The sequence below is a fragment of the Periplaneta americana genome, chromosome 3 (genome assembly GCF_040183065.1).
Source record: "Periplaneta americana isolate PAMFEO1 chromosome 3, P.americana_PAMFEO1_priV1, whole genome shotgun sequence".
NCBI lineage: Eukaryota > Metazoa > Arthropoda > Insecta > Blattodea > Blattidae > Periplaneta > Periplaneta americana.
Window position 1 is genome coordinate 118,886,427 of NC_091119.1, and position 15,927 is coordinate 118,902,353.

The 15,927-nt window shown below is 34.0% G+C and overlaps 1 protein-coding gene across 1 annotated transcript in view; it reads right to left on the minus strand.

Annotated features, from left to right (window-relative positions):
- GPHR (golgi pH regulator) overlaps nucleotides 1–15,927 on the minus strand; it is a 72,610-nt gene that overhangs the window by 37,480 nt on the left and 19,203 nt on the right. Inside the window, exons 3-4 of the mRNA XM_069821418.1 lie at nucleotides 14,553–14,659; nucleotides 5,733–5,958 (exon numbers count right to left, since the gene is read on the minus strand). Of these exons, the coding sequence (XP_069677519.1) occupies nucleotides 5,733–5,958; nucleotides 14,553–14,659 (333 nt within the window). The remainder of the gene's footprint in view (nucleotides 1–5,732; nucleotides 5,959–14,552; nucleotides 14,660–15,927) is intronic.

Consider the following 15,927-nt stretch of genomic DNA (forward strand, 5'->3'; position numbering starts at 1 on the left):
TTTTGAGTTGGATTGTTGTTGTTGTTTTCTAATGCCAGGCATTTGACAATAAAGTTATTTGATCTCTTGCACTACAATATTTTTCAAAGATATAGTCATGGTCAGCCACTGAAGCACAGATTTTGAGGTGTTCTGAATCCATTTCTTGATTTCAATTGCACAATGGACAGTTAGGGGACTGATATATTCCAATTCTATGCAGATGCTTGGCCAAACAGTCATGGCCTGTTGCCAATCTAAATGCAGCTACAGATGATTTACGTGATAAATCGAGAATCAACTGTGGATTATGATGCAGAGGGTTCCATTTTTTTCCCTTGAGATTGTGTTATCAAATTTTGTTTGTTGAAGTCTAAGTATGTAGATTTAATAAATCTTTTCACAGAGTAATACATAGATTTAGTAACAGGTCTGTAAGTAGCGATGCTGTCCTTTGCTAAAGCATCCGCATTCTCGTTTCCCAGGATTCCACAATGGGATGGTATCCATTGGAATACAATTCTTTTATTGAGTGTTATTAATTGAGAGAGCATTTTAGTTATTTCTCCTGTTTGAGATGAAGGTGTGTGTCTAGAGACTATTGATAGAATAGTTGGATTGTACTAAATTTCTTGATTATTCAAATAAATGTGAGGTTTATAGCTTTTAAGCTGCATCTTCTTGTGAAGACAGTATATTCAGTTTTCGAGTGTGAGATAGATAGACAGATAGATTCCATTTGGATACCCAATTACTGATATTATTTACAGCTGTTTGTATAACCCTTAATGTTCATTTGGATCGTTGTTTGTAACCCATATTGTAACATTATCTGCATAGATACTTATTTTTACCTCGGAACATCATCAGGTAAGTCATGCAACATTATATTAAATAAATTTGGGCTTAAAACAGAACCTTGAGGTATACGACTGTAATTTTTTTTGGATAAAGATAAATGATTATTTACTGAGGTTTGAATTGTTCTTTCATTAAGAAAAGAATGTAGAAATCTTAGCATTCTGCCTTTGATTCCTTCATAGATTGTAATAAAATGGATCTGTGAGGAGTATTATCAAAAGCAGCTTCAAAGTCTATCATTACAGCTAATGTGGTCTTCTTTTCTGTGAAACCTTTATAAATTTCTTGAGAAAAATATAATAGAGCTTCACATGTGCCACATGATGGTCTAAAGCCAAACTGATATGGCCTTAAAAGACTGAAAGTTTAAAGTCTCCAGGTTAATCAGGTGAACTAGATGCGTTCCAGTAATTTAGAAATGCAGGATGTTAAAGATATCAGTCTATATGATTTAGGGTCCAATTTGTCTTTACCTGGTTTGAGAATAGGAATTACAATTGCATTTTTCTAAGTTTTAAGATAAAAGCCTGTTTTCCAAATATGATTGAAGAGATGGAGAATTTCTTGCCTAATTTTATCAGAGGAATTTAGTAACATGTTGTTACGGATTTAATCTCCTTCTGTAGCAGAATTGTGTAGCTCTGATATTGCCAATTTTATTTCCTCAGTGGTAAAAGCATTGTCTGTTATATCATTATGATGAATCAATCAATCAATCTTCTTAATGTATCCAGCTGTTTGCTGACAACAAAAAGTCCACTACAGTCCACTGTAGTCTATTCAATTTTTGTTTTTCATGAGAAATGAGGGGTATTTTGATCGGTGTTGATTACAGATGCCTGCTGCTAGTAGCCAGAGTTGAGGTATAGTCAATATATACTGCAGGGCTCTGTCTTCTGCAACTGGTACTGATCATTTTAATTTACTTCTTTTGTGGTTTAGGATAGATAGTATAGATGAATGTGTTCCAGAAGTTCATCATGATTATTATACCACTGACAAGTAGGATTATCAGAAGGGTGAAATCGGTGTAGGTATGATAGAAATTGAGTTGAAAATTACTTGTAAGATATTGTTGTTCTTTTTTTTTTTTTTAGTGGGTTATTTTACGACGTTGTATCAACATCTTAGGTTATTTAGCATCTGAATGAAGTGAAGGTGATAATGCCGGTGAAATGAGTCCGGGTTCCAACACTGATAGTTACCCAGCATTTGCTCATATTGGGTTGAGGGAAAACCCCGGAAAAACCTCAACCAGGTAACTTGCCCCAACCAGGACTCGAACCCGGCCACCTGGTTTCGCGGCCAGACGCGCTAGCCGTTACTCCACAAATGTGGACACTTGTTCTTCTTTGTTCATATATTGTTCTTTATGAATTATTAGTCAGCCTTTGGGCATAGTGTGAATTTAAGAGTTCTGCCTTTTTAGCATTTTTTGTGATTATTGTTTGATTGCTATCTTTAATGTGAGTGATGTGTTCATAACTCTTGCCTTTTATGACTTTAAATTTTTTCCATACAGCTGTAGGCAGAGTATTTGGGTTTAAGGAGCCAACAAATTGCTGCCAGCTTGTTCGTTTGGCTTCAAGAATACTTTCTCCATTAATAATAAATAATAAACAAAACAGACATTTCTGTTGACTTAAAAAATTAATATCATCATATAAAATAACTTCTGTTTGATTGCAGTTCAATTGTTAACACTGAATACATTGTAAATCCTGATGAATAATTCTGTGACAATAGAGAAAACTTATCAAAATGTGTAGACCATCAAGACAGTAACATTGGTTATGGTTTCTCTCCCCCAAATAGAATACATATTTTCCCATATCAAGTAAGGACACCTGTTTAGGGTTCTGTGGTGAAACAAAAACAAAATGACACAATTTCAAATGCTTACTGTAACTACACTATAAGCCACAGTCGAATACTGTGTTATTACCATGAGCCAATGTAACTTGTGTGACTATGCTCATGTGATGCTACCTTCCTTCGCTACGGGCATGAGGGCAACCAATTTGCATATAAAATTAGTCATGCTGTTTGACCTCTCTCAGTAATATCTCGGCAACAGAAACAGAGCTACAAACCTGTGCGACCACTAGTTTGATCTGTAATCACGAGTTCTGCAACATTAAAGTGAAAATAGATACATGCAATAGACTTTAGTGAAAAATTTGTTATGAGGCTGAGCAGGGCTAATTTTGGAATGTCACTTTATACGAAGAAAAATTATACTGAATTCCCCTCCTTAATTACTTTTCTTAACCTAGACCCATACTTTCCATTTGTAAATCCAAACAAAATAAAACATACAAACCAACACAACTGTAGTTTCATTCCCGAAACTGGGTGATGTCGGGGATAAAGGAGCACATTTGAACACTTTTTCTATTTACATTTTTTATTCACATCAATTATCAACTTTTTGAACTTTAAATGGCACAGAATTATAAGACATTGTTCCATAAACATCTCAGAATTTTATATTTGTAGAAATTACATATATCTGAACCGTAAATTAAGTCAGAACTAATTCTTGTAACATGTTCAAAACTGCTTGATGTATGGAGTACCTTTGAACAGGTATGGGGCACTTTTGAACAATGTCCAAATCATCTGTTAAAGAACTAATTAATGCTAAAAAATGTCGTGTAAAGAGCACTAGTATGGTTATATTTATTTTTCTTTAAAAAACTACTGAAGTCCACATCAAAGTGTTTCATTGTCACAGTGCGAGCACTTCCTCCTGACTTCTCCGGTTGTGTGAGTTTCATGACAATATCACTTTTCTCTGTCTTACTGCAGTCTTTAGTTTTAGTACATGTAAAGTTCAGCGTTTGTCGAAACCTCTACATAAACCTGACATTGTCCATCTACCTCTTCCATTTGTCCTACACAGAGAACTTTAATTTCCTTTGTTGTATAATATGTCAGGAAAAAAAATTCCTCAGTGTCATTTCTTTCTATGGCTACTATATCTTGAAGAGTTCCACATAAACCTGACAATGTAGAGGTAGCTCTTCACAGACTGGTACTCTCAGGTTTTCTCATTCTGAGTTGCATTGTAGCTCATGAAACCCTAAAGTCAGTCAATTCCAGCAATTCTCTTATTGTGCCATGCTTCGATATGCTTGCAAGCTAAATGACGAGCATAATCATATGCTAACTAACATATATTTCTGTAAGTCATGCCATAATTAATCTTAGTACATTTAATAATATAATTAACTAATTCGGACTCCTGCTCCTTGCTAAACACCTATTGTCTCGTGTATCGTGAACCATATTTTCCACCTATATCATCACCTTCTTAAACTTCATTTGGTAAAATAATGACATGTGAGACATGTCATACTATGAAGCTTCAGTTCTTGATGAGATTTTTCCTTCATTGGCAGACCTTGCTGCTTCCTGAATAACTTTATTGGATAATTCATGCTTTTTTTTAGTTGGTTATTTTACGATGCTTTATCAACTGCTGTGGTTATCTAGCCATCTGAATGAGTAAAGGTGATAATGCTAGCGAGATGAATCCAGGGTCCAGCATCGAAAATTCATGCTTGCTCTTTTCTTTATGTATGTCCGAACAATTTTATGCCCTAAAAACAAATATAACATCATCAATAAATTCGTTATATTAAACATTCAAAACGTTTTCTCACAGTATTGTTAAATTAATGTTGTGGAGCAGTTTTGAACAGTGTTCAAATGTTCCTCCAAGGAACTGCTCAAATGTGCCCCACATGACTCTATCAAGTATGACCATTCATTAAAAGAAAGAAGAAGTAAATACTAGAGATTTACAATAATTTTCGAGAAGTGAATTCATTAGGCTCTAATATTACATAACGAAACTCACCTCTGAAACGTTCATGTTGTGAATATCCTTACGAAGTTCGAAGAAAAAAATACTTTCTAAACACTTCAACACAAGTGCATCCACAGAGTTCAAACCGATAAATTAAATGGAAGGGTTGCCTTCTGCTGTCAGTACTGGTAACTTAATGAAAATTATGTTGAAGTGAGAAATTCAAAATTCAACCCCCTTCTCCCCTATTCTACATGTCTGTTATTTTTCAGTTACATACTCGGAGTTGTCAGTTCTGTTCTGAGCATTCGAGGTTCAAATCCCTTTGTTGTAATAGTTTTTTTTCTGTTATGAAAAACAACAACAACAACAATAATAATAATAATAATAATAATAATAATAATAATAAAGTATGGTTTATTTAACTGCAGAGATTATATCAGCATCACCGGTGTGCCGGAATTTTGCCCTGCAGGAGTTTTTTTTTCATGCCAGTAAATCTACTGACATGAGCCTGTCGCATTTAAATACACTTAAATACCATCGACCTGGGCCGGGATCGAACCCACAACCTCCTCGAGCACAGAAGACCAATACTATACCGACTACGCTACCCAAGCCGACTATGAAAAACAAATGGACAGACATCAGGAACAGAAGTCACCCAGAATTTATCACAGCAGAATTACAGATTGTTTATAATTTCCCTATGGTTTGTATGCAGTTTTATGAATATGTAAGAATTTTTCATGAAGCTACTAAACCATGAGCAAAAGTATTAGTAGGTATATTTATGTATGTAAATTGTTGTACACTGCTATGAAAGATTCATGGGATAATTAAGTTTAGCAAATGCTTTCTGCAAAATGAAGTGATCAATTTGAAGTAAATAGTACATCTATAAGCTAGAATATTGATAAAACACGCAAGAATTTGCCTCTTTACTAAAACATCTGGAATGCATCATTTATCTTCCTGGTATTGCATATGTTATAAGGGCTATACTGTTATTTCCATCTTTAGCTCCGTATTTTTCAAGAAGAGTTATGTTGACATTAGATGTATTAGAGACAATCACCTCATAAAGTAGGCCATGGATGTGTAGGGGTAGTTGACAGCACCGAAGCCTGAGAGGAGGGCCATGACAGTGACTCCTATCACTCCAATACGGCTGATGCCTTGTTCAATGGACAGGATGCCTTGCTTGGGGCTCAGAATAGGAAAAGGGTCACCCACTTTCCAGAAGAGATAGATGTACACCAGCCAAATCAATATTGTCAATGGTCGGATCATCTGTATTCTCACTGCAACAATAAAAACTGTGTAACACTCCAAGAAAAACAGCTGCTTTTTAACATATTTATGAAGAATAGCAGGGTCATTCCATAGTGACACGTGTAACATTTTTGAAGCACAATAACTAACTGTGATCTTCACAGGATATTTAATTAAATATTCAGTAGTTCATGAAAAAGACATTACTGTCTTTTAACATAAACATTCCTAAATATAAAAAAAAATTCTTAATGAAAAGGAATAATTAATAATGTAATAAATTTGAAATATTATATGGTGTGACACACGAACATTTCCTTGCTACTTGATTTATTATCAAAATAGAAAATGTTCATATTATTGTACCAAATGACATAAATGCATTCAGTTGTTTTCCAAAAAAATTAAGACACTTTTGTAGTAGCCTACATGTAACTGCTAAATCACAAACTTAAAAAAAATAAATAAATAAAAAAATAACAGTGCCATTAACAAATAAAATATTGCAAATATGTTGTGACACACGAATATTTCTGTATTGTTGGTTACTAATTGTTTTACATGCACTATAATACATCACTTCTTGTGAAAGACTTATATACTCTGCCTAAAGCTCTTATTACACAAAACAACACTAGATTACACTAAAATACTCTTTCAAATTTAAAATAGCCACGGTTGTTTACAACCATATGTGGTGATATTTCCTGTGTAATGTCATGTGACGAATATACCAATATGTCAGCCATTTGTACTACTTTCCTTCCTTGAACATCACAGATACTTTAAATTCTTCCCCACCACAAGCTTTTGTAGCTTCAACTGTATATTTGTTGTCTTCTTTTTTTACTTGGTCATTTAACGACACTGTATCAACGACTAGGTTATTTAGTGTCAATGGGATTGGTGATAGCAAAATGGTATTTGGCGTGATGAGGCCGAGGATTCGCCATAGATTACCTGACATTCGCCTTACAGTTGGAGAAAACCTCGGAAAAATCCAACCAAGTAATCAGCCCAACTTAAATTCTTGAAAATACTATCAAAACATGTTAAAAATGTATAAATATTTATGGTATCAATAGAACAACTATAGCTTTAAAAAAGGTCTATCTTTTAGAATTGCTATATGATACCTAGGGTAAGTTAATTAATGTTATTAAATAAAACGATTTTAAATTAATATCAGAAATTTAGTAGGTACCACTTAACTAATGTGCAAATAATTACACCAATTTATTTATACATAGGTCTAGTATGGTGGCTGGCCGAGACGTAGGTGGGAAGATAATATTAAAATGGATTTGAGGGAGGTGGGATATGATGGTAGAGACTGGATTAATCTTGCTCAGGATAGGGACCAATGGCGGGCTTATGTGAGGGCGGCAATGAACCTCCGGGTTCCTTAAAAGCCAGTAAGTAAGTAAGTATGGTGGCTACCTACTTATCATAAAAATGTACTGTATAAGCTTGTTTTTTATATGAAATAAATTAACATAAACCAATTTTTGTAAGCAATAAGTTACCATATTTTTTTCAAACTGCTTCAAATGCATATAGGATGTTATCTTGTTAGGACCACCTATTTGCAGTAAGTAATAAGAATAAATTTATTTAGATTTGTCAATTTATCTTTAACACACCAGAATTCCAGCCACTTTCAGCATGAACTATAGAAAGTATCGCTAAACTGGAGAATTACCACGGTTGCTTTGAACCATGCCGTTACGTTTACCACCAAATTTAACTAAATACACAATGTCACCAACATAAGAACATGACGTGGTGTGTGGCATAGTTGGAGGGAGAAATTTGTTTTTTTTTCTCTCTCTCTCTGCCTCCTTTGTTCTGAACATTACTGAGAGATAGCACCACTGTTAGCTACTAGGTGTATTTGCGCAAATATATTGCAAGTAGATTACATGACTTATTATGTGGCATAGATGAGAGTCTCGAGACAAAACAGTTTTGCTATATTTCTTTTTTTCTCTCTGTCTACCTCCTTCGTTCTGAACATTATTGAGAGATAGCACCACTGTTAGCGACAATGTGTATTTGCGTAAATATTGCGAGTAAATTATGACGACTGGCTTAGATGAGAGGCTCGTGACAGAAACAATTTTACTGTAGCACATGCGCAGACCTCTCATGCAGTGGGAGCGTGATCCTTACTTGAATTTATTTTCGCGTGTACATTGCAGATTAAATGATTGAGATCCCTTCTTGCTCCGGTTACAGACCTTGCATATACGAAAGTTAAGTTTGGTTTGTTCAGGTTTTTAGTAGTCAAGTCCGCGCATGCACAGACAGGTAATATGATCCTGTTGCGAGCCGCACATGATAAGTGATATGAGGTCGAGGAACGGAAGGTTAGTTTAGGTTAGCTTAGGTTAGGTTAGGTTAGCTTTGGTTAGCTTAGGTTAGAGATAGGGAAGTGACAGGAGATTTTAACATGAAGTTCATTTACATATTATGTAATATAAATGTTATCATTTTCATGTATTTGACGAAACTTTTTAATTTTAACATAAAATTTGATTTCATTTGTCCACGTAGTAGTTAAAATTATATATTATGATTCGTAATATTGATAAACAATAATAGGCCTATAATGAAAGCGGTGAATAATTTCATGACCCCTAAAATTTTTTTTCGTAAAAGGCTAGGTGTTTTTCTCTAGGCAAGAAATAAAACAGCAAGGCGGTCATAATTACGTACTTTACGCTTTGGCGAACATTAACCGGAAATTTACTTTCCGTCATTTTAATGATATTCCGTGAAACACACCTTTTTTCCTGTTCATTTCCTTGTGATAACCTACTTTAAGATCTTACTACATCTGCATTTTCTTTTAATGCATTCAAAAAACCGCCATTGTACTACATAAAACCTTGCACTTGACTAATGGAGTGAATTATTTAAGAATATAGTCGCGAATTTTACTACCACCATTTCGATTGTCTTTTGTTTAACACGGCTGGGTACGGCCTGTGACTAAGTGGCCAGCGAGTAGTGTCGACTATCAACATTTCTCTGCCGTAGGTATTATCCAGTTGTTCCATGTTATTAATACTGTAGAAGCTTTATTAAAATTATTATACTAACCTATCTACAGAGCATCTGACATTAAGAAAATACAACTGTACTCATGGCTGCACTGTTGTCACAGGCATGAACATGCTTGCACTGGTGCTGAGAAGACAAGTTACAGATTAAATACAGTACTCTTAATAATAATGTACACATCAGGTTAGGGGAAGGACTCTGAGGTTTTTTATTTATTTTATTTTATTGGGTTATTTTACGATGCTGTATCAACATCTCAGGTTATTTAGCGTCTGAATGAAATAAGGTCATAATGCCGGTGAAATGAGTCCGCGGTCCAGCACCGAAAGAATCTGATGTAGAAAGAAATGTATAAGAAGATATCTTGCAAAGTGTGCTGAAGACGACTTTCAGAAAACTAAGTCAAAATGTGAGGGAAATTCTGTCTATCTGTTGGTTGATGAAAAAAACAGATATAAAGAATCGTAAGGTGGTAAACATTCTTGTTGCTCCACTGGGTGTTGTGAATGAAAAACCCTGTCTTGTGAAAATCAAAATTGTTGAACATGCAATGCCGATGTTATAGTAAATTTAATACTTGATACACTATATCTTATTGGTGTTCACAGAAGCAATTTTACTGTTTTAATATCAGACAGTGCACCATACAGCCTATGTTTTCTGTTGGCAGGCAACTGGCTGAAGTTGCACCTCAGCTTTTCCATTCTACATTGCATATTGTGCTGAAAAGAGATTAGATTTTCACTAAAAATTGCTGATGAATTCATTGCAGCTGTTAAGGCTGTTTTAGCAAAAACTCCAGCCAGAAAGGAGAGATTGCTGGACTGCCTAAAATAAGCAGGAACATTTGTTCTACCTCCAATTCCTGTACTAACTTGCTGGGGGACATGGCTGAAGGCAGGAAAATATCACTGCATCAAATTCAATACAATGAAACATTGGATTGATTTGGAAGATGGTGAAGGCAGTGCTGCTGTAACAAACTTAAAGCGACTGGTTGAAAATAAAGAACTTGTACTTCAATTCAGAGCTATATCTAAAATATCTGATGGACTCTGCAATCAAATACAGGTTTTGAAATCAGATAATCAAGATACAACAAAGGTCTGGCTTCTTCTATCATCAGTTCTTCAGATGGTTCAAAGTTCAGGTACAATATGTAAAAATTTGGCAGGATATATGAATGAACGTTATCCTGCTCTAAATTTCTGGAAGGAAGTTCAGAATTTAGATCCAACATTAGCTATTCCTGAGATTTCTTTGGCTTTTAGTTCAGGTGAACTGAAACGTTTCTCTGCCATTGATGTTCCAGTGGAAGAAATATCAACATATGCAGCAATGGTACATGGAGAAAATTTGTCTTCAACCTAAGTAAGCTGGCAATGAAGGCAATTATGGTTCTTCCATCATCTGCTTCAGTTGAGAGAAGCTTTTCTACTCTCAATTGGATTTTGAACTATAAACGGTCATGTCTGACAGAAGAAAATCTACAGTGTCACAACTTGCAATTAATCAAAATCAACTTCAAGAGGGTGTTGTTCATCTGAAGAGTGCAAGTGATAGTAACAAGGATGACTAGATTTTCATTCATTTCATGACTAGATTGCTTATAGTGTATTCTTTTATAAACTTATACCTATCAAGCAAACTAACATTAGTGACAAAAAAAATTCAGTTTGATGATATACATAAACAGTAACTATTTGACTTAAGTTTATTGGTATAAAAGACATTATTACATATTATTTATGTTAAAAGAAATTTATAATAAAGTATAATAAAGCATAAATTGAAAAAAAATAAAGCATAATATGGGTTGCTCTAATTATAAGTTAAAAAATCAAACATCTATTATTATAAAAAGTGTAAACATATGTTATTCAAATAATTTATCTATTTAGGGGTGTTCATAAGCCATGCCTTATGCCTGTCCAAAACATGATACTTCCACCTTCCTGCCTATAGTATTCTACAGGATGGCAGGCGCGGGCTGCATAATCAGATACTCTCCAAATTTGAACTCTTCCTGAATCAGGTCTTAGATAAATCCTTGACTCATCTGTGAACAGCACAGAACCTCACCTCTCTTGCTCCCATCTCTGATGCTCTCTTGTCCATCAAAAACGAGCTGCGCAATTATGGCGGTTGAGTGGAGGTATACACCATTCGCCTTGCATGCTTGTTCATCCCGTGAGATGATTTCTAATGGCTTGTGTGCTTATGTGCTTCCCAGTGGTTCGATAGTAAGCACTTCGTAGCTCTGATGCATTGGATTTTGGCTCCCTATGATCTAGACACTTCAATTCCTATCTTCAACTTGAGTGGTTATCTTCGGACGACCTTCTCGGGACCTATCTGCTACTCCACTTGTGTCCATATAACGCTTCCAGGTCTTTCCAACAGCACTATGGCTAACGCCAACATGCAGGACAATCTGCCTATGTGTTAGACCTTCTTCACAAAAGGTGATAATGCACACACAATCATTTTCTGCTATGTGTTCAGGCATACTGACCTTGTTGTCAGAATCTCTTCAATATCCTTTATTTTATGGAAAAAACTGTTTAATATCGTGTATTGATAGAATTAAATTATGCAATTATATAATTCTGCAAAACAGTAGTTTGATTACTAAAATTGGTAACCATAGCAACATGATTAACATCAATAGAGTGGAAGAATATTTATACAGTGGGATAACATAGATTACTTTTAAAGGAAGAAAACATATAAAACTATGTTAATTTCAAACTTTTTTTGATGTATATATTAGTTGAAGAATAAGTCACTAGCTACTTATAGTGCAGCAAGCTAGTAAAGATCCTCGTGGGCGGAGACTACAATAGAAAATTGGCGCGAATTATTGTACTACGAGAATAAAACCTAGTTTTAAATTGTAATAATGAAACTAATCTAATAAGATAATGCTAAATGTTTAAAAGAAGTGCTGTAATGAAAATAATACAGTAAAATCCCTCGTAACCAGCACCCAAATAACTGCAATACCAAAAAACAATGACACTTTTGGCTGAGCAAAAAATCTGCCACATTGCTACACAATCTGGGGCATCAGTTTTGCCACATTACGAAGTTCGCACAAACTTCCATTTTCAGTGAATATTCGAACCTAAAATTTGTGTATTATTTGTGTTGTGTGAGTGTATTATTTGGGTTGTGTGATGTGTTTTAATAAGGAAAATCCACACAGTTTTTATGTTTATTCAGTTATGAGCAAGTGAAAGAAGGATTCTACTGTACTAATATTTTAAGGATAAATTGATTTGTATTATTATTTTTCATGCCATCTAAAATTAGAACCTGAGTGATGATTTAAAGAAAATGAAACAACATACAGTAAAATCCCTCGTAACCGGCACCCAAATAACAGGCAATACCAAAACAACGACACTTTTGGCTGGGCCAAAAAAGAAGTATAAATCTGCCACATTGCCACAGTCTGAGCCGTCAGTTTTGTCACATTAGGAAGTTTGCATGAACTTTCATTTTCAGTGAATATTCGAACCAAAAATTAGTGTATTATTTGTGTTGTGTGATGTGTTTTAATAAAGCAAATCCACACAGTTTTATGTTTATTTAGTTATGTTCAGGCCATAAGTGTTGCCACATTAGGAAGTTCACATGAATTTTAATTTTCAGTGAATATTTATTCAAACCTAGAATTAGTGTATTATTTGTATTGTGTGATGTGTTTTAATAAAGAAAATTCACACAGTTTTTATGTTTATTTAGTTATGTTCGGGCCGTCAGTGTTGCCACATTAGGAAGTTCGCATGAACTTTAATTTTCAGTGAATATTCGAACCTAGAATTAGTGTATTATTTGTGATGTGTGATGTGTTTTAATAAGGAAAATCCACACAGTTTTTATGTTTATTTAGTTGTGAGCAAGTGATAGAGAAATAGGCTTCACATGGCTGCAGTTTCAACATCTGGCACCATGAAATACGAACTCTTTTTTGTATATACCAGTGTTTATTCAATTATCCGGCAAAATCTCTTATCCGGAACTGGCCTGGTCCCTTTGGTGCTGGTTAAGAGGGATTCTACTGTAGTAGGCATTCTGTTGTGAGTGGCAGACACCTACAAAGGATATCACATTGAAGTTGAGACATTAAAATCAGACCGGTATGCAGGAACTAATGAACACAGCTACTTTGCCAAGAAGATAATAGTCAGTAAGGAGAAGAAGGAAGTCTTGAACCTCATGAAGTATTTTGAAATACCAGCATTAGCTAAACAAATTTACAAAGACATTACTGGAAATTTATATCAAATTTAATGTCTGACTGGAAGAGACAGAATGTCCAAGCACCTGTGTTTTGAGAAAATCCATAACAGTTTTCCTTATTTTACACCATGAATGTTTTGATTGGTTCTCGCTGTTACTTGCTATTCATAGACATTTCGCTAGCCCACGTTACGAGCATGCTAACTAGACCCGGCTATCGACTGATTACTTGTACAGGATTCATATCATATCATATCGCTAACACTGGTTTATGAATACGAAAAACGTAAGTTCGCTGATCATTCACCGGAAGCCCGCGCTAAGAATGTCTATGAATATGGCTCTTAATATTTTAGATACAAATTTATATGTGGGTGCTTCAAGAAAGAAATAATGTATTTCAGGTTATTTTAGAAAATATAGACTTTATTCCTTTTTTTATATAAGTGATTCAATTGTTATCATCGTTGAGGGAAAAGAGTTTGTGTTTCCAAAAAATTGTAACATTATTGTGTATTTTACTTTGTAGGTACTTTGTTCAAACTGTTATAGTAAAGAGGAAAAATTACTAAAATATAGATTAGAATACAGTAATATAAATTAAATACAAACTAAAAATAAAATATGACCAAAAAAAGTGATTTAAGAATAGGGGAAAAATTTCAGATTTAAATATTCATGTTTTAATATCTTGGCGTTTAGCGACTTGTGAAAAAAAAAAAAAACAGTAAATTTGGTACTTTCACTTTTCCATTTATAAATATAAATTTTTAAATATTAATTGCATAAAATGAGTAGTACCTTAATAAACAATATTATAGTAAAAGAATAAAATATTTGGGGTTAATACTTTTTGATCATATAAAAAAAACATATTTGCTGACAAATTTAGTTTGAAGTGTTTAGTAACTTTTGAAAAAATGCTCAATTAGGCCTATTATTTTCCATTTCAAGTTTTCTTCCCTAACAGACCATATACAACGACAAACAAACACGTCTGTTTAGGTACACAGCACCTCCTTGCATGACATGGGTGAATACATAGGCCCTAATTTAAAATATATATATATATATATATATAAGTAGTATTTTGTTAACAAGTTACTCTAACAGTTTAACAGCGAAATCTTATTGCCTGTTGGGAGCATACACTCCGTGTCTGTGAACTCCATGCCACATTCACATTTCCCAGATATTCACTCACCCAGTACATTCTCTGGGCCACCTATATAGAGATAAGACAGATTCGAGGAAATTATATCTAGGCTACACTTCAAAGAAATTAAATTTAAAAATGAGGTAAACATACCAAATCTTATGTTGCTTACAATGAAGTACCCTATGTAGAACGGAATGAGAACTATCACCATAAAGAGCATCACATACAACACCAAGTTCCAGTGGAAGTAACGTGAACTGTAAATAAATAATTAAATTAGTTTAAGTCATATTCAAATTGTAATATGTGTCACATAAAGATGAATCATCGGTATGTGAATATACAAATAAAAACCTTATTAACACAACATTTACATACTTTCTAAACAAGATAAAAATGCTAGTATATGGGCAATTGTTACACAACGAAATCCCTTGGGACTTTTATTTCAATCATAAACACTATTTAACTTACTTGTTTATATAAGAAAAATGGAACAAGTGGATATTTCAGACTACAGCAGCACTGTCTATGCTTGCCACTAGTCACCGGACCATACCGAGCCATATATATAAAAAAAAGAGAGAATCGAAATGCTGCTAATGCATGACTACATTCTTTAAGGATTCACTAAATTTAGTCAAGTACACAAGTGCAAGATTTCAAGGGAATATTTAATGCACTAAAAGAAAATGCACGTTTTCGAAGATATAACACACTACCACAACAAAATGAAGGAGAAATATGATGTAGTCCATGGAATATCATTGAAATAGACTAATTTGAGAAACGAAAATATTATATAAAAGGAATAATGGACGTAACATTCACTTGTGTGAGAGGCTAAATTGTACTTTCCAGAGAAAAAGAAAGTTGGCATTACAAAATAAATTCATTCATTCATTCATTCATTCTAATATATAGCTGAACATGCCACACAGCGAAAATTGTAAGAAAGGATTTCAATCAGAGACAATCCAATAATGATACAAAATGAAAATAACACTTTAAAATCGCTCCTTCATATCGTAAAATATTCTATTAAAGCAGGTACTAAAAGATGACACTCATTTATTTACCTCTTTAAAGGTATTTTCTCAATTAGACCTAGTTTAATTGATTTTAGTGGAATTCTTTCAAATACATAAATGCAACAATACTTGTAGCCATATGCTTGTTCCGAACAATTAATTAAATTATTCCATTCTCAAAACAAATGTCCTTTCCTCTAGTGGTCTAACCTTTACACTTTGATGAAGAAACAGTTCGCGAAATTTCATTGTTACTGTGATCTAACAGATTCGAGTTTAAAATTTTGAATATAAGAAGAGCAGTGCAGTTAAAATTTAGTAGAGAGAAGTTTTCAGAGCTAGTTCAAGATTTTGTTGCTGCAATATGCCTAAAGCCACAAAAGCAATTTACTTTGACAGTGGCCTGTTAACGATATCAATTTTTCAAGAGATGGTAAGGTCATTTTTTGTCATGTTTGTCAGAAACAACTGAGTTGTGACAAAAAAAATCACAT